The following is a 26513-nucleotide window of genomic DNA, read 5'->3' on the forward strand; positions in this document are numbered from 1 at the left end:
GTGTCACTCCATGCACAGGTCAAACCAGTTGAAATTATAGTCCATGTATAGCAAACTTTGATTCGGGAAGAAATTTTTCAATACTTTAAAACTTGTAGTGTTGTTTCCCTTTAAGGATATATGTGTAACCATGGTAACTGACATAAGCAAGCTTTCATTGTTGTCCATATAAAGTGAAGTTCCTTGATGTTCAGTGAGTGAGTGAGTGAAATTAGTTTTACCCCACTTTTAGCAATATTCCAGCAATATTACGTCTGGGACATAAGAACTGAGCTTCACACATTGTACCCATGTGGGGATTCGAACCTGGGTCTTTAGCGTGACGAGCCAACGCTTTAACCACTAGGCTACCCCACCGCCCCCTGTATTTATACTAGAAGTGAAGTAATGCATGCATGTTTCAGTGTACTCTGTACCATTTGTGCGCTGATTCACTTCAGGTATTCCCTCCACATAAAGCTGACAAACAATTAGGTCACTGAAATATTGTTCAAACCGTGACAATCCAAATCACTGTGAAGAAGATATATAGAGAATACTACACGAGGTCTCATTACATACGAATTAGAGTGTCCTTCCTATGGTATCTCAGAAACCATAGGAAGGTCACGAGTTTCGTATAATTCGTATGTTTTGAGACCGAGTGTAGTATTTTATTTATTACCCACGTCCTACATGCTTTAAATTGACAAAATAGTATTTTTGTTATTTTTATGGTTTCAAACTGAAACAGGTTTCATAAACAGGTTGCGGAAGAATGTTGTTCTGTAGTACACTTTTTGCATGACGTCACTACGCCTTGCTCGTCTGCCCCCTTGGTAACCGACGTCACGATGCATGTCAGTTGTCATCCACCTCGGACAGCCTCCTACATTATACTACTCCATAGCACCCTGTTTCTTGGTTTGCAGTTGCTTCACTCAGCTAACATCACTGGTGGAAACTTTGCGTTTATGTTTTTCGACGCATATAATGTCTCAGTTGGACTCACAATTAAACAGCGACACGGCAATGCTCGCAATGTTTACATTCCCACAATGCATTTAAGTTGTAGAATGAATGAATTCACGTGTTTGTTATGAATGATAAATAGTTACGTCAGAATGTGACCTAATTGAGAGGTCATCAGTTATCCAATCAAATCGTTAGAATCTCAGGTTAAGTCGTTACGACACAGGTCGACGCGATACGACACTCCTGTGACGTACGAGATTAGTATGCAACTACCCATACGTTGACCTCGTGGGTAATAAATATATATATCTGCCTGGTAACACATTCACATGAAATACATGTGCTTGTCCTGTTTAATTATTCAGTTCACTGCAAGCTCACTTTCTGGACATGACTTGTTTCTAGCCAGTGTGTAATTGGTATAAGATCTCATGAATATGGTTGACAGAGTCAGGCAGGCATGAGTGAGTGGCCCAGTGGTTATAACCATCTTATTTGTAGTTCCTGCAAGATGCACACGGTCACAGTGGTTGGGTAGACAGAGGGTTAGATTGGATCATCGTCTGTGTCTTGCCCAAACACTTTAGAAATTGGTGCTTGTTGTTAGTAGCAAAGTTACCTGGAAGGCTGTCAGCATAATGGGGGAGGTGGGGTAGCCTAAGGGTTAAAGTGTTCACTTACTCCACCGAAGACCCGGGTTTGATTCCCACATAGATATAACGTGTGAGACCCGTTTCGGGTGTATCCTGCCTGATATTGCTGCAATATTGCGAAAGGCAGCATAAAACCTTATTTACTCACTCACTCAGCATTAAAGGGATACAACAAGGATTGACTGGCTCCGTCAATATACAGTTTACTGGACTGGTATGGTATGGTATGGTATGGTATGGTTTGTTATGGTATGGTATGGTATGGTTATGTTATGTTTGTTATAGTATGGTTATGTTATGTTTGGTGTGTGTGTGTGTGCATGCAGCATACCAGCACAACAGTCACCTATATGCCCACTCAAACACACCTTCATATAAATGTAATAATCTTGAAACTCAGAAACTTCTAGAAATGCTTTATTCAGGTGATGCATGAAGTTTGTCCTTATCTGACTCTCCACACTGAGAATCTTGAACCAGTTAAAGCCCGTTTCCACCAAGACAAGAACTGTAATATTTCACCAGGGTAGATTAACACTGTATATTTTCCTACAATTGTCCTGAACGTCCCATCAATACTTGTCGTGAATACTTTAAAGAAAAGTTGTACCTCACTGCAGAACATGATGCATGGTTGACTGTCATTGTTTACTGCGAACAGCTGTTTTTCTGCCGTCTTCCCACCTGGTGTTGTGCACGTTACTAAGCAATCTAGAATGACAACATGCTGAGTATCAGCAGGTGTGTTGTGATACGAAACATAACCATATGGACCCATGATACTATTGTATCATGGTACATCACAAGGTATATTTAGTTAGTGAGTGAGTTTAGTTTTACGCCTCACTCAGCAATATTCCAGCCATATGGTATTATGATGGCGGTCTGTAAATAATCGAGTCTGGACCAGAACATCCAGTGATCAACAGCATGAGCATCAATCTGCGTAATTGGGAACCGATGACGTGTCAACCAAGTCAGCGAGCCTGACCACCTGATCCCATTAGTCACCTCTTACGACACGCATGGGTTACTGAAGATCAATATTCTAACCTGGACCTTCATGGGTCATCAGTAATATGAAAGAATATTATATGAAAGAAAGGATTGGGGTTTCTTCTTCTTTGATGCTAGTTTCTCACCATAGTCATGAACTTTTTCAGAAAGTTCCACCAGGATTTAATAGGGCATGTAGCGTAAGTTAAACTTGGGTTATACTTTCTCAGTAAAGGACAGATTCTAGTCCTTTTGTTGGGTTGAGTCCCATCCTGGATTTGAACCTTCACCAATATGAGTCCGGCACGTAATCGCTAGCAGTGTAGCACACAGGGTCAGCGATCTAACTTACTCGGCCACTCGTCTTCCAGATTGGATGTTCCGGGAAGGGACTCAGCCTAGCAAAAGTACAAGACTCTGTACTTTACTGAGAAGGTGTAATCTAAAATATAACATATGTTACATTTGTCCAATTACTAAATGACATTCTGTATTCTTAGCAGGGCATGTTGAGTACAGATTAACAATGGGGGAGGACCGTTAGTGGTTAAAGCTGATGTTATAATATTAGTGATATGGCATAGGCGGATCCAGAGAGGGTTGCAGGACCATTGAAACTCTCGTGAAATTGAAGTGTGCACCCCTTTCTCAAAAAGCTGTATCCACCCCTGTAAGGACTTCGTACACATTTTTGGTTTTGAGGGTTTGCCTTATTTTATCAGTATAAGACCAAAGGACCAAAGATGTTTGTTTCTTTATCTGGGTGCCCTTGTACAAAGCATTCTTAGCGCTAAGGTGACCGTTACACCCATACTTTAACACTGACTTAAGTTAGTCTTAGTGCTAAGGTGACTGTTACACCCATACTTTAACACTGACACTGAGCTTAAGGTGACAGTTACCCATACTTTAACACTGACTTAAGGTAGTCTTAGCGCTGAGGTGACCGTTACACCCATACTTTAACACTGACTCAAGGTAGTCTTAGTGCTAAGGTTGTTTTAACAACAGCACCCTGATATGTAAAGTGTCGATGATGGTGTCGGTTTTGGTATTGTATGCTATTAGGATTTACTCAGTATTCAGTGAATCCAACCGTATCTCTTCATAAATTCAGTTCATTATTTGCAATCCACAGAATTAAATCAATTTGTTTTTACTCAATTCGGTTGTTATTTATTAAATTAAAATATACACAATAGAATATTTCCATGTCAGGCAAGAAAATAGTCAACATTCTGATGAAATATTTTTAGAGTAATGTGGTCCCTGGTGATTGTCCTGATAAATTGACACTGTCAACATCGTCAAAACATGTCAACGAGTATATTTTGTTATTGTTTCTCTGAATGTAATGAATAATACTGGTGATGACCTTTTATTGTATTCATTACTGAACAGTCATATTCATTATCCAATATCCGTGACAGTATCATATTCCCCTTGTAGTGTATATGTGGTATATAGCATGCACTACCAGTGCACGGAACCCGTGAAGATCCGGGTTAGAGAAGCGGTATTCAGTTTCCCATGCTTGTAAGAGGCGACAAACAGGACTGGATGGTCAGGCTCGCTGACGTGGTTGATACATGTAGTTGTATCCCGATTGCGTAGATAGATGCTCATGCTGTTGATCATTGGATTGTATTGTCCAGACGCGATTATTTACGGACTGCTAAATTAAAGCCGGAACATTGCTGAGTGTGGTGTTAAAACAGCAAACAAACAAAAGGGATGCTCCAAATCCGCTATGACTAGCATGAGGCAGATATCATGCGTATCACGAATACTGGGTTGAGTTGAGTTGAGTTGGGCTTTACGTCACATCGGCATTATTCCAGCCATATAGTGACGAGAACAAGTCTGCATTAATATACATTGTAAGTACAAAGTGGTTTCGTTTCAAAGACACACGAATACTGGGTAACGAGTGTGGATATTGGCTGACAAATACAATAACATGTCAGCAGTTGATGTATTATTCAATAAATTCAGTGAAACAATCACAAAATACATTTTATTACATGCTGCTGACAGAATTAATTTCTTATGATAATGACCTGTGATCACGTTACAGTCAAATCAAATATATAACAGTGTTGACTGTTATCTAGCCTGGCGTGGATATATTCCGTTTAGCTTATTTTGTTTTGATAAATAACATTCAACTCCAGGTAAAAACACTAATTTGTATAAAAAAATCATGAATATTTATTTCTAGTTTTAAGCAATAATGAATAAAATTCACATAGGGATACAGTTTGAATAACTTATTACGCGAGTGAATCGTAAAAGCCCTAGTATGCAAATACCTCTTCTCCATTTTTCATATTTTGTTAGTGTCATGTTGCAGGTTTAACATCAATATTAATGGCTATTGGGCAATGATATGAGAAGCTCAGATCCATTAAATCATTTGTTTGCACCTGTCTGTGGTTGCGTCAAGGACGCCCTGACTTCAGTGTTAATTTGAACCACTGGGCATAACGAGTTTGTTTGACAGGTGAAGAGGACGTATTCACAGGTGTTGTCTTAAACGCGTTCACATCACGGAAAACGGCTCAGCTTCAAGTCTGTTTCAATAATTCACTCACACATTTGATGATGCAACACCAGGCAAGATGCATGACTCACTGTACCTAAGCCCCAACTATTGACTCTTTAAATCAGAAATTCAAAAGAAATTGCTGCGAAAATGGGGAAACATTTGTTTAGCGAACATAGTGGCTGATGCAATATTAGCAATCAATGAGAAAATGTCAGGTATTTTTATGTGTTTTATTACATGTTAACAAGGAGGATTGGCTTCAAAGAAGGAAACTTTTCAAATCAATCTTAGGGTCATAAAAGGACTTCTGTGTCTTGACATGCATCCATAATGTTCACCACCATTCCAACAGTGTCAGACTTAACTAGCACAAGGAGAAAATTGTTAGATGGCATCAGTGATGATGAAAGACTTGAGTTTTATGTTTGGGAAATATATCATTAATTAAAAGTCTGGTAAGTTTAGCTGAATGAAACAAATTGTCGTTAGTTAAGGAAGGGCTGATGCAAGACTTGGAGATTATGTTTCGAAAATAATTTATTATTATTAATTTAAGGTTTGGTAAGTCTAGCTGAATGAGCTAATTGTTGTGTGTCGTTAGTCTGGGAAAGGATGATGCAAGACCTGAGTTTTATGTTTCGGAAATAATTTATTAATCAAAGGTCAGATAAGTCTAGCCGAATGGCAAAATGTGTCGTATCTCGTTAGTTGGGGAAAGGATGATGCAAGACCTGAGTTTTATATTTGGGAAATAATTTATTTATTAATGGTATGGTAAGTCTAGCCAAATGGGAACAATGCTGTACATCGTTATAGTTGTGGAAGGGATCATGATGAAAGTCTTGATTTATATATTTGGGAAATAGTTTGTTAATTAAAACAATGAGTTATGGAAGCTCCAGCTGGTTGTGAAAATTGTAGATGTCGTTAGTTGTTGAGGGGATCGTGCAAGACTTCATTTTGCCTTTATGTTAACATATAATCAACCCGATAAATTAACACCATGGTCTCTTTGTAAGTCTAGCTCAAAGTGAAAATTGTTGGAATTGTCCTAAGCTGTGATGATGATGTTGTAAGATTTGTCTTTGTCTTTTGGGAAACAAATAATCAACATGATTAATTAACACCATGGTCTCTCGTAAGTCTAGCTCAATGTGAAAATCATAGGAATTGTCTAAAGCAATGGGGGAAAGGTGCAAGACTTGAGTTTGATATTTGGGAAATTATTGATTAAAATAATGAGGTCTCGTAAGTCAAGCTGGATCAGGAATTGTCATATATCGTAGTTGTGGAAGGGATTATGCAAGACTCGATTTTGCCTTTTGGAAAACTACTAATCAACATGATAAATTAACACCATGGTCTCTTTGTAAGTCTAGCTCAAAGTGAACATTGTTGGACTTATCCTTAGCTATGAAGATGATGATGCAAGATTTGCCTTTTGGGAAACAAATAATCAGCATGATAGTAAACCCTGAGGTCTTTCGTCCAGCTCAGTGTGGAAATTGTAGGAATTGTCTAAAGCTGCGAAGGGGATGATGCAAGACTTTGGGTGGTTGGAAAATAATCATTCTGACGTTGAATCGTACGAACAGCTTATATTTTTTACATGTATGTTCTTACCAATATTATCAAATATTGTCTGATCCCGACGTGATTGTTTTCAGACTGCTGTCATATAGGTGGAAATTGCTGAGTGAAGCGTAAAGGGGATAAAACATCATTATCAAGGTTTATCATGTCCAGACTTAATGACTGACAGACTGCCATCAGCATATCGTTGGGTTTGGTGGGAAAGAACTTACTGGTACAAAATTATGAAACATTGGCCTCATCATGCTCAGTGAGAACCAGATCGAATATTTTGCACTGGTGAGAGATTTACATCTTTTGATTGAAAGCATGGGTTGTTAATGAACGACAGATGTCTCGTTTTTAGTATGGATGATTTATTGCCATGTTTGTTAGAACAGGATCTGAAACATATAATATACATACAAATGGATACACGCATACATAAGTATGTAAGGGTACATCAGATTTACAAGTAATTATACTTTTATTCATTAGTATCAGACAGATGATGTAGTTATTTCATATTTTTATCAAATACATTCAAGGATTGCTTTTAAAGTTACACATACTATATATACGTGTCTGTATACATGCATAACATTATAATATGCATAATTATTGTTTGCATAGATACACAAAGAGACATTATAAACAACACCATGTTGGTTATACAGGGACTTTAGTAGGGATGGTAGTTGTATAACTGCTTCTAGATACAAATATAACGTTTATGTTTGTGTGTATTTATATTCACGTACATGTTTCTGTTCATATTCTGACCACTGTTGCCACAAATCATCCCTACTAATAACACAACCAGTGTTCATGATCACTACCTGTTACCATGGTTACATGGTGCAGGTTTATAAACTCCAGTGTTAGAAGTAAAAGGCGGCCCTACATCTATGACATGGTTGCCACCCACACCCTATTTGATACAGTATCTGAATTCTTGGTACATATCATTATGAAAATTGCTGGGACTCTAAAGGGCTCTCCATTGTGTCAACGATCCTGAAACTTCAAATGCAAGGATTAGTCTGTCTCACAGTCCCTGAACCACATTATTTTAACTAAATCCTTGCCCTCCCTGCAATGCTAAAGTCCTAAATGAAGCAAGTCTTCATTTCAACAGGTCTCTTTTTCAATCTAAATGAGTTTATTTGTTGCAATCAACATTTCATATATTCACAGATTAAGCGTTAGTCTAGCGTAGAGTTCAAATTTATGTAGAAATCTGTATTGAAAGGAAAAAAAACTTCATCAATGTTATCCCTCCATAAAAATGATCAATTTAAAAATTCGAAAGATAGTGTCATATTGATTCAAAAACAAATATCCAGCTTGTCGACCATCTGCACCATTATTTACATTTATGTGTAGATTCGCGATGTTTTGTTCACGTGACTATTCATCAACATGTCATGGAGGTGTCAATATGGCAGTTTTCAATATGGCCAAACAAAAACTATTCAGAAGACTAGAAATGTTGTTTTAAGGATTTTGGAAGCCTGTTTGTTTCAAAACTGCCAAGTATCTGTCATAGGCAGGGATGAGAATTTTCTGCTAATCCACAGAATTCCGCGGATTTCATCGGGCTGGGGTCACACTTGGGAATCGCCCCCAACACCACAGGCTCATTTTCCTCTTTTTTCACTCATACCCATTCTCATCCCTGCATAGTGCATTATACAGAGCAAATTGGACATTGTGTTTCAACAATGTGTAGACTATAGTTGAATGACTATGTTGAATAGTGCACTCTGATTTCATTAATTACTCAAAAATTGATTGGTCTTCCCAAACCAACCAGAGCCGCCATATAGCTGGAATATTGCTGAATGCAGTGTTTAACAACCAACCAACCAACCAACCAACCAACCAACCAACAACCAACCGAACCATCTTGTAGTCACATACAATGTTCCATTTTCAAACACAAACAATTTTCACCTCCCTCAGATTTCAACATGAACAACTGCTTTAATCTGCTACCAGGTTAACTTTGTATATAATTAGTGGCGTTGGGGTAGCCTAGTGGTTAAAGCGTTCGCTTGTCACTAGAGGTGTGACGATACGGAAATGTCACGATACGATACGTATCGCGATATCTTAGAACGATACGATTCAATTCAATGCATATCACGATATGCTATCTTTAGTTATTTTCTTTGAAATAAAGTATATTTTGATAGCAAGTAACAGTGTAATTTTGTACATAACCGATTTCTAGTGAACATTAACAATTATAAGGTCAATGATACATATCACGATATGAACAAAAGTATCGATATATATATTGTCAGATAAAGTATCATGATTATCGATACTACGATGTATCGTCACAGCTCTACTTGTCACGTTGAAGGCCTGGGTTTGATTCCCCAAATGGGTACAATGTGTGAAGCCCATTTCTAGTGTCCCCCCAAAGTGATATTGGTGGAATATTGCTAAAAGCGGCGTAAACCCAACTCACTCATATATGATTATGTAGAAGGTGAACCACAGTACCTGTGCAGTCAGACTGTGTCAGTGCGTGTGTTTATTATCCTAAATTGAAATGTATTACCCAACTAGAACAATGTACATTGTCAACCTCAGCTCCAGTTGCTCTGAATTAATGTTCGTCTCTGGGGCTATGAGTGACTTTTTCTAAAGTTGTTTACGCCAGTGTCCTTCAGGAATAATATGTTATGTCTTACGGGACACGCCTATCTAATGCATTACACATTCCATCAAATGTACCTAGCATTCTACCATGCATTCTCTCAAAAAGCCTTAAACTGACAGCTTGCATAGAATAGATTCCGATGTCAGTGTCTTGGTGCATTGACACGGAAGCAATACCGGGGTAACGATGTTTGTTTCCGACATTCCAGCTGACCATTGTTTCACTTGTGAAATGTTTATCACTTTATCACATCTGGGAAATGAAGCAAAACTATCATCTGTGTACTTGACCTACTTGTCATATACTTATTGATCCTAAAATTATTTATCGTATCTTTTGCAGGCAATCTAAAAAAGGTGTCATCTCTAATCTAGTTAGAATTTATTTTTTTATGGTTATGTGGGAGTCATGATGTCATCACCTATTGTACTATATGAGTGTGTGGGAAGACAACAAGAAATGCATATTTTGTTTGTGTGTTATTATGTTGACTTGCACAGATTGATGTTCATGCTGTTGATCACTGGATTGTCTAGTCCAGATTCGATTATTTACAGACCACCGCCATATAGCTGGAATATTGCTGAGTGCGGTGAAAACTCACTCACTCACTCACTCCCAGATTAAGCTGATGTAATGTGATACAGCTGTAATTCTGTTTAAAGTGACATTAATGATTAAACCATAATCGCTCACTCTCTCACTCACTCACTCACTCACTGTATATATACTCAACCCGGAAGATCCGGGTAATATAAGTAAAGTGATAGTAATAGTGACTGCGTAGATGGCGCTCATATCCAGGCACACTCCCTGCTGTCGGCACAACGTACATTACTATTGGTCTTCATCAACCCATGATTGTTAATTAACAGGATCAGATGGTCAGGCTCGCTAACTTGATTACACTTGTCTTCATATCCCAATTGCGTAGATTGATGCTCATGATGTTGATCATTGGATTGTCAGGTCCAGACTCAATTATTTACAGACCACCACCATATAGCTGTAATATTATAGGTTTCGCTTTAAGAAATGTTAACCTACTTCCACCAGGTGCAACCTAAGATAAAAACCAGCCAAATTCCAGTTGCACTGCTTTTATTGCAATATGTAATGTAAGAAATATGCTAATGAATTATTTAGATGTTTTATTCAGAGTTTATCCACTCAAAAATTGATTTTCACCTGGTGCTAGTTAGACTAATAACTAGGTTGCACTTTGTAATATTGGGTTGCACCAAGCAACAAAGCACTAAATCGAGCCCTGTATTATGACTTTGTATCATCTAACTCCTAATAACTCTTGGTTGTTTCCAGGTGGGGTTGTCATTGGTTGTCTGGGCAGGATGTGGGTTGCTGTCACTGATCGGAGCAGTGTGTTATGCTGAGCTCGGAACAACCATCGCCAGGTCCGGAGGAGACTATGCCTACATCCTGGAGGCATTCGGACCAGTCTGTGCTTTCCTTCAACTCTGGGTAAGATTGTTACCTTGCTGTAAATTTTCGGTTTCGATGTTTACATTTTCACCTTGCAGTAATCAAGTTTACTGGGGACGGAGGACTATGTATTCAGCAGCGTCCATACGTATGTCCGACCGTATGTACGTCCCGATTCTTGTAAACGCGATATTTCATGAACTGTTGTGCCCAATGTCTTCAAATTTGGTGACAGCCTACATTTGGGGATTACACCGACACCAGTCGATTTTGGTGACCTTGACCTTATTTTCAAGGTCACCACGACACTTTGACCACTTTTCAAACTCTTGTTAACGCAATATCTCGAGGAACTATTGTACCCAATGTCTTCAAATTTGGTGACATCCTACACTAGGGGATTACGCAGACAACAGTCGATATAGGTGACGTTGACCCTATCTTCAAGGTCACCATGCCACTTTGACCACTTTTTGAACTCTTGTTAACGCAATATGTCATAAAACATTGTACCCAATGTCTTCAATTATGTCGACAGCCTACATTGGGTGATTATACGGACACCAGTCATTTCAGGCATCTTTTATCTTTTATCAAAAATATATAAAGTAGTAAATGTGTTATAAATATTTCGTTCTTCTTTAGCGGCGGGGACATTGCCATATTAGTGGCAAACACTTGTCATATATTGAATGAATCTTAAGTTCATCAAATAACATATGTCCATAAAGTCTTTTCTGAAACTGCTGTGGATCAGTGGATGAAGCTAAACATTTCACGTAATTTCACACACCATCTAGTTCAGAAAGATCAACTTCAATTTTCAATATGGCCCGGCATGGCAGCCATATTTAAAAACCTATTTATAGACATTTCTTTGTCATGTTTGTGCAGAATGTAATGAAGTTCTGGATATTATTGGGTTACGCCGCTATTAACAATATTCCAGGAATATCGGGCTTCACACATTGTACCCATATGGGGAATCAAACCCAGGTGCTCAGTGTGATGAGCGAACACTTTAACCACAAGGCTACCCCACCGCCCGCTTACTAAATGAAAAGCTTCTATTATAAGTAGCCAAAATCTAATGGTGGAAAATCTTACGTTGTCCTCAAGCTGTTGCAGTGTAATCATCTGTTTGTGATTTGAGGTTATCTTGGTCAAATCTCAGTTCCTTCTGTTATCACAAATTACGGTCAAGGACAAATATCAGAACTCTAATGGCCATAGTTCGATGCTACCACATACATGAAAAACAAAGTAAACATGCTTCAAAACAATAAACAAACTGGTGTGTGTTTGTGTGCCTTAAAACATACTTCTATAAATACTATGATGAATAATATTTCAGAAAATAATAAACTGTGATATTGCTGGAATATTGCTAGGGCAGAAAAAACTAAACTCACTCACTCACTCACTCAGTAGAGATTAATCCTCATCACAAAGAGGTTCAGGTTTTAATCACTCACTGATAAAGTGTCTAGACAGACCCTGGAAATATGCACCATAACGATTCACTGTCCCCTGTTTAGAAAAATACACCACTAACTTTCTGCTGAGTAATCGCACTTGGTATCTCTCAGACTCATTTCCGAACTTTCAATTTTAAATTATAGTTAAGCATGTTAATATGTTTAACTTACACTTGAATTATGCCGGATGCATTTTAGAATGCATGGTGTTTTGAGCCATAGACTAATGCTTGTCTCTGAATATATTTAAATTTAATAGTTACAAATAAATCCATTTAAATTCAAAAGGAGCCCAGTGAGGGAGCCTGAAGAAATCTAGACTTGCTTTATTTAGGACTTTAGCATTGCAGAGAGACTAGACAGTAGGAAAAGTAATGTGGTTCAGGGATTGTGGGACTGACTAGTTGAACCAGAGAATAACAGGTTGTACTTTTAATTGTTTAATGTAACCATTATGCTTACATAGATTACATAGTGTTCCCCCCTAGGATTCAGAAAGGGCAGGGTAAATTAAACAAAAAGGGCACTTCATAATCTAAAAGGGCACTTTGGTGAGGATTATTGAAAAAATAACAATCACAAAATGTATATGAAGTCAAATGCTCTTATAATTTTATTTCTAAAGTTCATTTATTACTCTTCTCATTTTGTATTTTAAGATCAAAATTTGGAAAAAAAAGCATTTCAAGACATTAACCTGTTGTCACATTTGTTTACAATTTCACAAAACATGCAAACAACAATTTACAGTCTTCTTTTCTTTCTTGCCAAGCATCTGTTCACAACTTTTTTTCAAGTCAATGTCTGAAACTGACGATGCATTCAGGCTAATCATGAGAAGTCCGTTGCAATTTTGAACACTGAGTCTGTTTCTATGATCTGTCACAATCAGTTTCACTTTTGAGAACACACTCTCAACTTCAGAAGTGGACAATCACAGTTGCATGAATGGACAGTAATTGAACAATGTTTGGATTCAAGTTTCCAAGTTGAGGCTTGAGTCTTCAAAATGGTGGAGGGTGAACTGGTGTCAAGCTCCTTTACTTGACTCCACTCAATCTGTGTTTGGTCGACATTAAGTCCATTTCTGCCCTTGGTGTTCCACTTAGAACAAAATGAACAAAACATCATTCCCTTCTTTTTGTCATCTTCTGAGTACCTCGACCGGGGACGGTTTTGTTGCCACTTTGTGTCAAATGCAGTCTTGTGACCACCATCTTTCTTCTGTGTTGGATTAACTGACTCTGTCTCGTGTGCCCTTGAATTTTCATAGGAAACTACCTCTGACTCGTCCGGTCTGAAAAAAAAAAAAAGTACAAAGTTCATATACTAGTACCATATTCAAAATATTCTTAGATATTAAATTTGCAACATAATTATTAAAACAAAAATATCACACAATAATACACCTGAACGTAAGTATCTACTGTGGAGAGCCTCGACATTGTTTGAAATCGTAAAATAGTTTTACGCCTTCAAGACTTACATTTTTATGAAATCGACAGTAAACACTAAAAACAAGGCTACCAAGTGAAGCTGTTATGCAAGCTGTATTAACTATTTCATTTCCCAGGACAAACAACAAAATAATTCAAGATCAATTTCAAATTGCCGATGGATTCAAAATGGCCCGGACATTTCGAGTTTCAGATTTTCACCTAAACAGCACAGTCACATGAATATCGGTCCCCCAAACGTACCAAAATACATCCCATGTAGTTCACACATCGTTGTCTTTAATAAATGAAGGTCTTATTTGAAAGGCATGTGAAATTGAAAAGGAAATCAGCGGCCGAAAAATCCACGAACTTAGAGGCACATACCTGTTAGGAGCGAAGAAATCTATTAGTCGTGACACTTCCTTGCTTCAACCTTCACCGCTTCTTCTCTTTTCCATTTGATTCTTTCCTTGGTAGGCATTGTGATTTGTAAGCGAATTAAACACATTTGACTTAAGCCATGGTTTAAATGCCAATTTCTAATCATTATCAAAACAATTTGGTGTCTCCCATTGAAAGGGAGAGAACTCCGTCCTTAATAAAATCCGAGAAAATACACACGGGTTGTTGTAAAATCAAGCACAGCTGGAAAAAACTGGGATTGAGGCGAAAAGGACAGGCGCAAAACAAAAGGGCGCCAAAAATCAAAGGGCAGCTGCGGCCCAAAAATCAAAGGGCAGGCATGGGATGCCCTCTAAATGTCTCATGAGGGGCCTCACTGGTGTGAGGTTAGGATGGTCGCCGAGAGCCGGAAGTGTCTCATGACCGCCAAACCAAAAAGCGTTAAAATATGGTACTTGTTGGTGCCTGGAGCCGCATTAATGGGTACAACAAGGAGGCTCGAGTCAGTATACTGTGTCTGAGTGGGGTATTCATGCTTCACCGCGGCATGGTATCTCAGTGGCGTTAGCACTATAAAACCAGCTTCAGTCTGGGCTAGTACAAGCAGCCGCATTAATACATGCATGCACATCGTCATATGAAGAAATATTGGTCGGCCGCGACAAAATCTGTGGCGTTAGTGTCCCAATTTCACCTCACCTCATAGTGTCATATTTTAATCCATTTAAAAAGAAAGTCTAGAATAGGGCTGGCAAGCTTCAAACTATCGATGCATTGCAATTGTTGAGTCTCTGATAAGGCTCCTTTTAATTATGAAAACCAAACTGCAACTTATGCATCGATAGTATCAATAGTTTACGTAATTGACTTCCGTTGATAAAGCGAAGCGCTTAGATACAGAGATGTTTTGGTACAGACTTGCAGCTTCATTGAGGTTATGTTTTATCTGTTAACTTGATTTGTGTTTCAAGTTTCTTGTCACTCATTAAAAGAGACTGAAACTACTTCAACTTGTTTTTATTTCATATAAACTACACATTCATTTGGGAAGTGAATTCAAATGAGACAATTCAAGGAGAGAAAAAAATCTATTGCAATAGTGGGTCGAAATAGTCACAATAGTATGTTGCAATAGACTATCGCTATCACAATAGTAAATGGTTCCCCTCAACAGTCACCCCTGGTCTACACACACTTTTGTGCCCATATTTTCATAACGTAGCTTCTTAAAGATGTTACACTGAATTATCCAGTCTGTCATACAGACCCTGGGGGCGGTGGGGTAGCCTAGTGGTTAAAGCGTTGGCTCGTCACGGCGAAGACCCGGGTTCGAATCCCCACATGGGCACAATGTGTTAAGCCCATTTCTGGTGTCCCCCGCCGTGATATTGCTGGAATATTGCTAAAAGCGGCGTAAAACTAAACTCAGTCAGTCAGTCAGTCAGTCATACAGACCCTGAAACAAATATATCCAAGAAAGTCTAGAATATGTGGCAAGTTTCACAGTTTCAGGAATGAAGAAAATCTCTGGGCTCCTTTTAATTATGTTTTATGAATATTTTTTTGTTGTTGACAGTTTCTTTCAGTAAAATATATATGTCCATTTCATAGACTAGATGTTATAGTGTAATATACTAAGTCTATAAATCATCCTAAAGTTAGATCAATCTGTTTTCGTTTGTGTGCTCTGACTATAACTGTTTGATCTAAGTATTTTTTATATAACTGCTCAGAGCCTAATGGACACCAGCTGATGTGTGTACAGGTGTTGTGTATTCATTCTGCTGACAGTAAACTGTCAGATTGACATAGGTAATGAAACAGACCATGTGGTTGATGTGACGTGATACTAATTTACTGCTGGTGCCACTGTCACTGGTGCTAGTTTCACTATGAACTATTGGCCACGTAGCAAGGATGGAAATTACCAGTGGCTTGATAGCCAGTGTTATACAATCAAAGGGCTTCAACAATCGTTATCCCCCTGTCATGTAATGTGGGGGGATGTAGTAAATGCCTCATCTGTCTGTCCATTCATCTGTAATCATTTGCTTCTGGAACTTAACTCGAAAACCTTTCAGTATCTTTCAACAAAACTTGGCAGATATATCAAACAAATCCCAAAGTGGTGCCTTTTGCTATTTGCGGAATTTTGGCATTTTTTTTAATTTTTATTTTCCATGGAAACAATTTGGACTCGGTCACAAAAGGGAGGGATGGGCATCGTTTCCAAAACTTGGCAGATATATCAAACAGATCTTGAAGTGGTCCCTTTTGGGCATTTGCTTTTTGTATGATTTGCATGGAAACAATTTGGACCTAAGAAGTCTTTATAAAAATCAAGTTGGACTTTAACTGTCAGATGAATTGTTCTTTCAAATTTGTGGGGGGAGGGGGGATTTGTCATCTTCTGATGACTCTTGTGGTAATTAATGTTTGATTTATGTTGATAGTTATCATGTGATATGTTTTGGAAACAAAATAATATTTCCATTTATTTCTCATTTCCAGGTAAATTTGATAATTATTCGACCTACAGCTCAAGCAATCGTGGCCTTGACCTTTGCAAATTATGCACTCCAACCCTTCTTCGCGGACTGTGTTGCACCCGACGCTGCTGTTCGCCTGTTGGCTGCATTGTGCATCAGTAAGTAGCCTGTGTTTACATCTGTACAAGCCCCGAGAAAATCCATTTGCAATCTCAAATCCTCAGAAACCCATGCTTTTTCGTAAGAGGCAACTAACCAGTCTTCAGGAGACAAGGGCGGTGGGGTAGCCCAGTGGTTAGAGTGTTCACTCGTCACGCCATCGGTCCAGGTTCGATTCCCCGTATGGGTACAACTTGTGAAGCCCATTTCTGGTGTCCCCACCATTATATTGCTGGAATATTGCTAAAAGCACCATAAAACCATACTCACTCACTCAGAGACGAATGGATGATCAGACTTGCTGACTTTGATCGTACATATGAATGATCCCAATTGCATAGATCGATGCTCGTGGTGTCAATCGCTGGATTGTCTGGTCCTGAACCTGTTTCATTACAGACTGATTTAAAGTAGTCCAGACTGCTGGACAATAATTCTAAATAAATAATAATAGATTCAACATGGATAAGATACCAGAGTGTTATTAAAGTGCAGTAACATCTGGTACAGGCTTCGGCTACACTCTCATGTCAAGCTGACATGCTGTGATGTACCTGCTTCTAGCGGCCTGTTACGATTTACCCACTTATTCAGTAAATTATACAGTATGCCTTCATGAGATCAATTCAACCGCATCCGTGGTGTAGTGGTTAGAGCGTCCACCTGGAGAGCGGAAGGTCGTGGGTTTGATCCCTAGCCGCGTCATACCTAAAGACTGAAATATTTTACTTGTTGGTCCCTGCCTGGCACTCGGCATTAATGAGTACAACAAGGACAGGTCAGCTCGGAGTCAGTATAATGTGTCTGAGTAGGGTATTCATGCTTAACTGCGGCATGGTTTCTCAGTGAGCTAGCGCTATAAAACCAGCTTAAGTCTGGGCTAGTACAAGCAGCCACACATACACATACACATGCATGCACGTCGACATATGAGCGAAATATTCTTAAGTATGACGTTAAACCCCATTTCACCTCACCTCACCTCATGAGATCAATTCATTATCTGTGAATATTAGAATCAAATATTCATGAATTTTTTAGTGTGTTTTATATGCGTTTGGGTATTATTTATCAAAATGCAATATGCGAAATGGAATATATCCAAACCAAGCAGAATGATAGCCATCACGCATTTGATCACACATCAAAAAATTAACAACCCGGGTTCGATTCCCCACATGGGTACAATATGTGAAACTGGTGTCCCTTGCCGTGATATTATTGGAATATTGCTAACAGTGGAGTAAAGCTAGTCACACACTTTCAGGGCTCCAGATAATTTTTCAACATCAGGAGTAGGTACTCCATGTTCTCACTTCAGGAGTACTGGAAAAACTTGAGAGTGCATTTAGAGTACTGAGTGGAATTTAATGGCGTATCAGTAATCTTGTGTTTCGTTTTATATATGCACCAACATTGCTAGTCTTGTGTAAACTGGTCAATAAACAATAAAACAATACTTTTCAGATAAATATGTTTGTAAATGATTCTAAGACCATACACCATTGCTGTAGTGCATAACTGCTACGTTTTCTAAATTATTTCCTACCGTATCGTGCATATTTTTTATCCGTACATACGCCGATACGGCCCTTATCTGGAGCCCTGCACTTTCCTTCAGAATCTCTCCTAATCTGCCTCAACTTCCTCCATCTCCTCCCGCCGTGATGTTGCTGGAATATTGCTAAAAGCGGCTTAAAGCCAAAACTCACTCAGTCCTCCATCTCCTCCGCCTGTTCTTCCAAAATATTTTATTTGAAAAAGAGATTTTGTTCGAGTTTGTATTGACTCAGGGTGAGTGATGTGTGATTTCTGTCCATCCATCCATTTTGTTTCCAAAGCTTAACTCGGACTATCATGTTAGCTGGTTTTGCAAGACTATAAAGCATGTTCAAATTATGTGCATTTTGGTAATTAACAAATAATCCATTTCATTTTGATTTTGATAAACAGGGGCGGATACAGCTTTTTGAGAAAGGGGGGGTGCACACTATTGAGAAAAGGAGGTGTGCACACTTAAATTTCACCTGAGTTTCAGTGGTCATTTAACAAACTTTCAGCACAAAAGGGGAGGTGTGCACCCCTGCACCACCACCCCAACCCCCCCCTCTGGATCCGCCAATGATAAACCTTGTGAAAGTTAACTGTACTGGGTATAGGAACTTGTTGTGTCATTAGTGACATCTGCTCATCTTTGAGCAATGTAAATCTAATTAGGCCAGACCAATTTTATTTCTTGTTTTACAGATTTTTATCCTCAGAAAACCAAAAGGCAGGAGGCAAAAAAATAAAAAATTAAAATCACCAGTCAAAGTAATATTCCTTTTAAATACCAAAAGTATTTTCATTTTTGGCAATTTATGAAGTGTATTTGGGGCAAGAAAAATATTTAAAAACATTTGGGGGTAAGTTTACATTTTTGGCCAATAAAAACATGATTTTATTTTTTGAACGGGGAAAATTAATTTATTTATTTTTCTTATTCTTGAAACAATACAACGGAAGGATCCTTAAACAAGAAATTATATTGGTCTGGCCTTACTGAACAGTTACTGTGATGTGATAACACCATTATGGCCAACTCTAACAGTCAAATAAGTGGCAGTTAATGACAACTTTGATGTTCCACCTGCACCAGCATGTAGTCAGACTGGAACTTGGGTAGCTAATTGTCACTCGTGGAAGCGTTGTAGAATAATGCCACTATTGTTAAACTTGATCAGAAGGATGCCAATTTCTTCATTCACTTAAGGCCAAATGCCTAAAAGTATATTTCTCAAAAATCGTTAAGTATGAGAGAATCAGAAGGTTCGTAAGTTTTTGAGTAGGACATGGAATTTTAGCTAGAGAACATAAAGACCTTGAGACAGGGTTAGAAATCTCTTTGAAAAGTCTACTAGCCATGAGGACTAGTGACTCTCACCAAACTACTAGTCCTCACACAATTTTGGTAGTCCTCAAATTTCAATCTTTTATAAACCAAATAATTAATTTGACTTAGTCAAGCAATATTTGCAGAGGTGTGGTATCATAACAAACAAACACACAATATGTTTTGGCATAGTTTAATTCAGTCATGACAGATGGATATGATCATATTATTCAAATAACACAACTACAACGTAAATAAGTTAATATTTAATGAAAATGCAAGCTTACACATTTATATTGTCCAGATAAATCTCGAAGGGAGCAAACAATGCAGCGATTTTTTCCATTTGTAACATGTCATAATTATCCCCTTACGTTCTTCTTTTCTATTTTTCATGTTTACGCAATCGGAAAACTATTATAAAGATATTTCTCAAATAATATGTATGGTCGTCTATTTCCCGATAACATTGGCCTTCCGCTCGTTCACGTGATACAACAGTGGGAAATACCTCCGTTTTCGAAGCTTCGTATAAAAAACATGTGAGGCGATTCGTTTGATGTCGGGTATCGTTCGAAAGCTCTGAACATCAACTATATCACTATACCCTTGCCAAGAGTATTTTCACTCAGTATTTCAGTTGTAAGAAGCGATTTGATTGGTTAAAGATTGGTTTCTAATGACGCTTTTCTGTCATAGTCTGCTACGAGTATCGTGATTGGTCAAAATCACACACGTAACCTAAGGCAGCCAATCATATTACAGCAATGAATACCGACTTCGTAAACGAAAACTTTTAGATTCAGACGAAAGTTTTGGGTAAATTCATGCTATTCTGAACGTGTTACGCACAATATCACTACCTATACGTATATTCTGGACCTTAGTGGACGTATCGTGCTAGGTTATGACCTGTGACAAAAATGCTTCATGCATATATTTTAGCGTTAAACATCGTGTCGAAGTTGGAGGCGACGAAAGCCGAGATGTCACTTGAATTACATTACACGATCGCACAATAAAGATGGGAATAGTAAGTTATAATGTAGGTTTGACAACTTTTATGAGTACCGTTATTGAATATATTCTTCAGTTTATTCAATTTGTTTAATTATCATCTCGAAACATCGTTACTTTGCTCTTTGACAACTTTGATGTGGACCTGTTGCCGAAGCATGTGTCCGAGAATTGTTTTTTCCAATCAGATTGCGAAAAATATCTTTTAATTTTAAGTTTGTCGATAATATATGGTCATTTGAAATGTAATAAGTGTTTTTAGACATTGTGAAAAGTGATAGATTTAATTAATGAATCATATGTTAGTTAGGTTCCTAAAGTTATATATCATTTTGATGCAACTACTGCCTAGTAGCCCGGCGGACTAGTATTGTTAGATGTTTTGGTAGTCCTCCGGGAGATTTACTACCCTTGGGCTAGCGGACTAGCGTAGATTTCGAACCCTGCTTGAGACTATACCTGGAATAAGTGAGAAGTTTAATGTTTATATGATAGGTATCGTAAATGTAACATAGAAGTGTGGCATTTTGAACAATTGTTTCAATAGAAGAGGAGATTATGTGTGGCTTACAAGATCCAGAATAATCAGAAATATTCTGAATATTCTGCAATTTTTTGTGATTGTTGTTGTGACTCCGTTCAGGGACAGATTTGACAGGTATTCGGTTACTATGGGAACTTGGTCAACCCTAAGTGCATTTCCAGATGTCTCAGCGAGGAATCAGATTTAAGTGCAGAAGTGTAGTGTTCTTAGTGACTGTTTATCTGGAGTTTCACAGATCCACTGATAAGAAGGGAATCCTCACAATCACAAAGAAATTTTGTGTCTGTGGCTTCTTTCATGTGCAGTAGAGCGCAAGAAATGTTCTGCCTTGAGGAAGGTATTTGGCAGTTGTAAAGGACCTGATCATTGTGCCAAGATGTGTGGACATTCTGGTAACTATGGTAACAAAACAAGAGTCGTTATAACAAACCTAGACTAATGCTTAGTTTCTGAATATATATAATTTTGATAGTAACAAACAAGCCCATTTAAATTGAAAAGGAGCCCTAGGGAGACCAGAGATTCAGAACCTGAACCTGAGGAAATCTAGACTTGCTTTATTTAGGTCTTTAGTACTGCAGAGAGGGCTTGGCAGTAGGGACAATAATGTGGTCCAGGGACTGTGAGACAGACTATAACAAACCCAGCAGACTAATTTTAGTTTGTTTTAACCATATTTTGTTACACATATTTCGATTAAGCTACACATCAAGTAATCAGAGAAAAAGCAGTTCTTTATTTCTGTCAGATGGTTATTACCATGATCGTTATGAATGTCGTTTACTGCGTAAAATGCTCAGTTGTTGACGACGGCAGTTTGGCAATGGTCCAGATTGACTGTAGTACCAATGTGAATAATCCACCATGGCAATACTTTCCAGATGTAGCATGGGTAATGTGACAGAAAGGGTGGGAATGAGGCATGGCAACTAGAGATGATTGCATTACTGGTTGCCAAGAATCCTTGTAACAGTAAAAAGTAAAGTGATGATTTTGTTGTTGTTGATGACAGAAGTGGCTGCCATGTACCAATGTTGGCATCTGGGTGTCTCAGCTGATGGATATTGTCACCTTGAATGTTGATAACTTTGAAAAACAACAACCTTGGAATTCTGGGATAGACTTGTTCTCTAACAACCATGGTGGTCCTTACAGTTAGTGTGTCTCCAAATTAGATCTCCTGTTTAGAACTGGGCTTCACTGCCCCTTGAGACACAGAGAGATCATGACAGGAATCTGAAGAGTTGTTTCAGCATAGCTAGGAGTAAGGCATGAGGGTCAAACAAATGCAACTCCATCAATACAGAAAGGAAGAGTCATGCCTGGAATGTCTTTAGACATATGGAAGGCTCATGCCTGACCCCTGGCAAGATGGTTGACATGGCACATGGGTCCAGCGACTCAACAATACAGCTTGGGTATCTTTCAACAGGTCAAACGCTGGGTGTCGGTCCAGTATTGCATGTAAGTGTCATGCACTAATATACAACACTGGAACCTTGGAGGGGTGAGGGGGAAGAGAGAAGATGTGATGGCGTAGCCGAGCTTGTCACACCGAAGGTCTGGGTTTGATTCCCCATATGGGTACAATGTATAAAGCCCTTTTCTGGTGTCCCAGTTGCGATATTGCTGGAATATTGCTTAAAGCGGCATAAACTAAACTCACTCACTCTCTCACTCACACCTGGTGTGTAATCTGAGCAAACACGGACAAAAAATATTTCCGATATTTTTGTTGTGAAGTTTCATACTTACACAAAGAGTTTTTTCTAGGAAAAGCTGGGCAGTGGGGTAGCCTAGTGGTTAAAGTGTTAGCTCTTCACGCTGTAGACCCAGGTTCGATTCCCCACATGGGCACAATGTGTGAAGCCCATTTCTGGTGTCCCCCGCCGTGATATTGCTGGAATATTGCTAAAAGTGGCATAAAACTAAACTCAGTTAGTCAGTCTAGGAAAAGCTAGTGGTGCATTAACAGTGTTTTTCAAACGCTTCACACTCAAATACTGGGGCATTGACTGTCCAGTGTATTTCCAATCTAAAAAATGTCTGTAACCTCATTGAAACCCTAGACCATACACTCCCACATATGTCAAACATGACCAGAGTATTGTCTATGTGGCTTTATATGGAGCTGCATCACCATTTTAGACTATGCACAGCGTACAGACAATGATGTAATGTACAATGGGATGCTCATGAAACAGTGACAGGTAACTAAGGGTGGGTATTGCACAGAATTTTCATACTGCAATATATTGCGATGCGAAAGCATGTATTGCGATATGTATTGCAATATATTGCCTGAAGTATTTTTAAACAAAAAACTACTTATAAGCGAGTTAATGCTTGATTTATAGAGCAAAACCACAACAAAATCACTATGCTTGATTAAGTTTTAATAACAACTTTTAATCATGATAAAATAAAAATGTGAAGAATATTTGGCACAAATGAAACAAGGAAATAACCGAAGATTTCCGAGTGTTATGAAGTCAAAATACCGGTTTTCAACCAGCATATCGCAATGCGTATCGTTTTCATGTCTGAACCGGTAAATTGCGCAGCCCTACAGGTAACTGCACTAAAACATTTTAAAATTGTCACAAGCAAATGGCATTACTTACCTCTCTGCCCTTCACGGCTACTATCTCTACTTCTTCCCCTCCAGGACCCGTGAAGATCCGGGGTAGAATAGGTCTTCAGCAACCCATGCTTGCCACAAAAGGCAACTATGTTTGTCGTAAGAGGCAACTAACGGGATCGGGTGGTCAGGCTCACTGACTTGGTTGACACATGTCATTGGTTCCCAGTTGCGCAGATCGATGCTCATGCTGTTGATCACTGGATTGTCTGGTCCAGACTCGATTATTTACAGACCGCCGCCATTTAGCTGGAATATTGCTGAGTGCTCACTCACTCACTCTTCCCCTCCAGACACAGGTTATTGGTAGTTACACACTGAATATGTCTGGAGTGTGATTCTGGTTGATAAACATGATGAGTTCTATACTTTATTGACTAATGATGATATATTGGATATCAGAGTGAGTGAGTTTAGTTTAACGCCGCACTCAGCAATATTCCAGCAATATGGCAGATATCTGATATCAGTAGGGAGAGAGGGAGTCAATGAGCTGGATTTTATGCAGCAATATCACGGCAGGGGACACCAGAATGGGCTTAACACATTGTACCTATGTAGGGAATCAAGCCCTGGCCTTCAGTGTGATAAGCGAACACTTGAACTACTAGACTACCCTACTGTCCCTGATGAGATTCCATATGAGATTCCATATTCACTCACTCACTCACTCATTCACACTCACACTCACTCACTCATTCACACTCACACTCACTCACTCATTCACACTCTCACTCACTCACTCATTCACACTCACACACTCACTCTCACTCACTCTCACTCACTCTCACTCACTCACTCACTCACTCACTCACTCACTCACACTCACTCACTCATGCTTACACCAGATACTCTCCTGAAACACTTGTTCTCAGCTGACACACTATGATATATAACCTGAATAACTTATACACTCTTCAAAGTTGATATACCTGTCAACTTTCAGTAGTATTTTGCCGAGGTAATCAGTATTATTGATGAAGTGTCAACATTTAAAGAGTGTTCAGCCCACAAAGAATACCAGCAGCTGTGTTCATTACAAACACTGTAAAGTCCTCAAACCAGCTCACCGATGCATTAAAGCATAGAAATTACATGTTGTGATAATATCCTTTTTATGGCTCTCCGCTTTCGGATGTGGGAGCCGTGCGAATTTACACATGTCAGCAGATGGGTACACAAACTCTGTGATCTAGACTACAAGTTGTCCAACTTCCATATTTATGGAAGCCGTGGTGGCTGCGCGGGTTAGGCGTCTGACTTTGTGTGGTGGCAATTAGGTGCCTGACTCTGAGGTTGTGGGTTTGAATCCCGGATGGGACACAACCCAAAAGGTACTAGAACTTTACTAAAAAAAGTGTAATCCCAAATATAACATATATTACAATATCGTTTTTGTATACATGCTGACTTTTAACAGCTCGTCCAGAGTAATGTTCCCAAAACTAAAGTATGCAGAGAGTTTTTCAGATTTCTTTATTGGTTTCATGCCACTACCAACTAATCGAGCTCCATGACAAAAACCTGTAAACATTTTAATCTGGACCAGAAAATCTCGTGATTTTTGTGAACAATCATCCAGATGGTCAGGGTACGATAAGATGCAACCAACCGCCACCCAATCCATTTGGTCAACTCCGTGAACCAGAATATGTTGCAAAAGATCTATTCTGACATGGAATTGTCACAGCGTGTTGTCAGAATAATGAATTGTTGGGTTGTTATTCAGAGAATGCAAAAAGAACACCTTGAAAGTGACAAGTGACCCCTTAAACATCCTGACAGAACAAGTGTAACCCTTATATTATGGACCGCCTCCGTGGTGTAGTGGTTAGAGCGTCCGCCCGGAGAGCGGAAGGTCGCGGGTTCGATCCCCGACCGCGTCATACCAAAAGACGTTAAAATATGGTACTTGTTGGTCCCTGCCTGGCGTTCGGCATTAATGGGTACAACAAGGACTGGTCGGCTCGGAGTCAGTATAATGTGTCTGAGTGGGGTATTTATGCTTCACTGCATCATGGTATCTCAGTGGGCTAGCACTATAAAACCAGCTTAAGTCTGGGCTAGTACAAGCAGCCGCACATACACATACACACGCATGCACGTCGTCATATGAGCAAAATTTTCTCAAGCATGAAGTTAAACCCAATTTCACCTCACCTCACCTCACCTTATATTATGAAAGATAAATTTGAGTTGGATATCCAATATTTTACTTCTGAAGTATATTTAAAATTGGTTCATGCGGTACCATATACACTGGTATTTTGATATCTGGATGAATTCTGGCAGAAACTGGCACTGGACATTACAAGTCTTTGCACTTCACACATGAATAGGATTCAGATTCATGGTGTGATATACTTTCATGATTATTTAGTCAATAATTTCCTTCAGGAACAGTCATCGATATGTTTGCCTCCTTGGTCCGAGGTTTCCATCAAACAAGCCAAACAAGCAAGTCAAACATTGTCTCAGCTCGTAATGATGTGGAGGTTCTTGGGATAACCTGTAGAGCCTGGCTGTGATTGCCAGTGCTATCTATAACATTGTCATTGATTTTATTAATGCTATTCATTGGAAAGGCTCACAGAAACAGAAGGAAGTGCATTCTTGTGCTACAATAGCCCTCTCA

The 26513-nt window shown here is 38.9% G+C and overlaps 1 protein-coding gene and 1 long non-coding RNA gene across 2 annotated transcripts in view; one reads left to right on the plus strand and one right to left on the minus strand.

The window, feature by feature from the left end:
* Positions 1-26513, plus strand: part of LOC124259315 (Y+L amino acid transporter 2-like) — a 61074-nt gene that overhangs the window by 6249 nt on the left and 28312 nt on the right. Inside the window, exons 2-3 of the mRNA XM_046693425.1 lie at positions 10718-10876; positions 16668-16803. Of these exons, the coding sequence (XP_046549381.1) occupies positions 10718-10876; positions 16668-16803 (295 nt within the window). The remainder of the gene's footprint in view (positions 1-10717; positions 10877-16667; positions 16804-26513) is intronic.
* Positions 761-21880, minus strand: LOC124259316. The gene is made up of 3 exons (XR_006893821.1): positions 21871-21880; positions 17058-17077; positions 761-924 (listed from the first exon to the last, which is right to left on the minus strand). It is a non-coding gene; the product is annotated as an uncharacterized LOC124259316 (long non-coding RNA).

Source organism: Haliotis rubra, unplaced genomic scaffold (genome assembly GCF_003918875.1).
Source record: "Haliotis rubra isolate DU_JTF1 unplaced genomic scaffold, ASM391887v1 Scf717, whole genome shotgun sequence".
Taxonomy (NCBI): Eukaryota; Metazoa; Mollusca; class Gastropoda; order Lepetellida; family Haliotidae; genus Haliotis; species Haliotis rubra.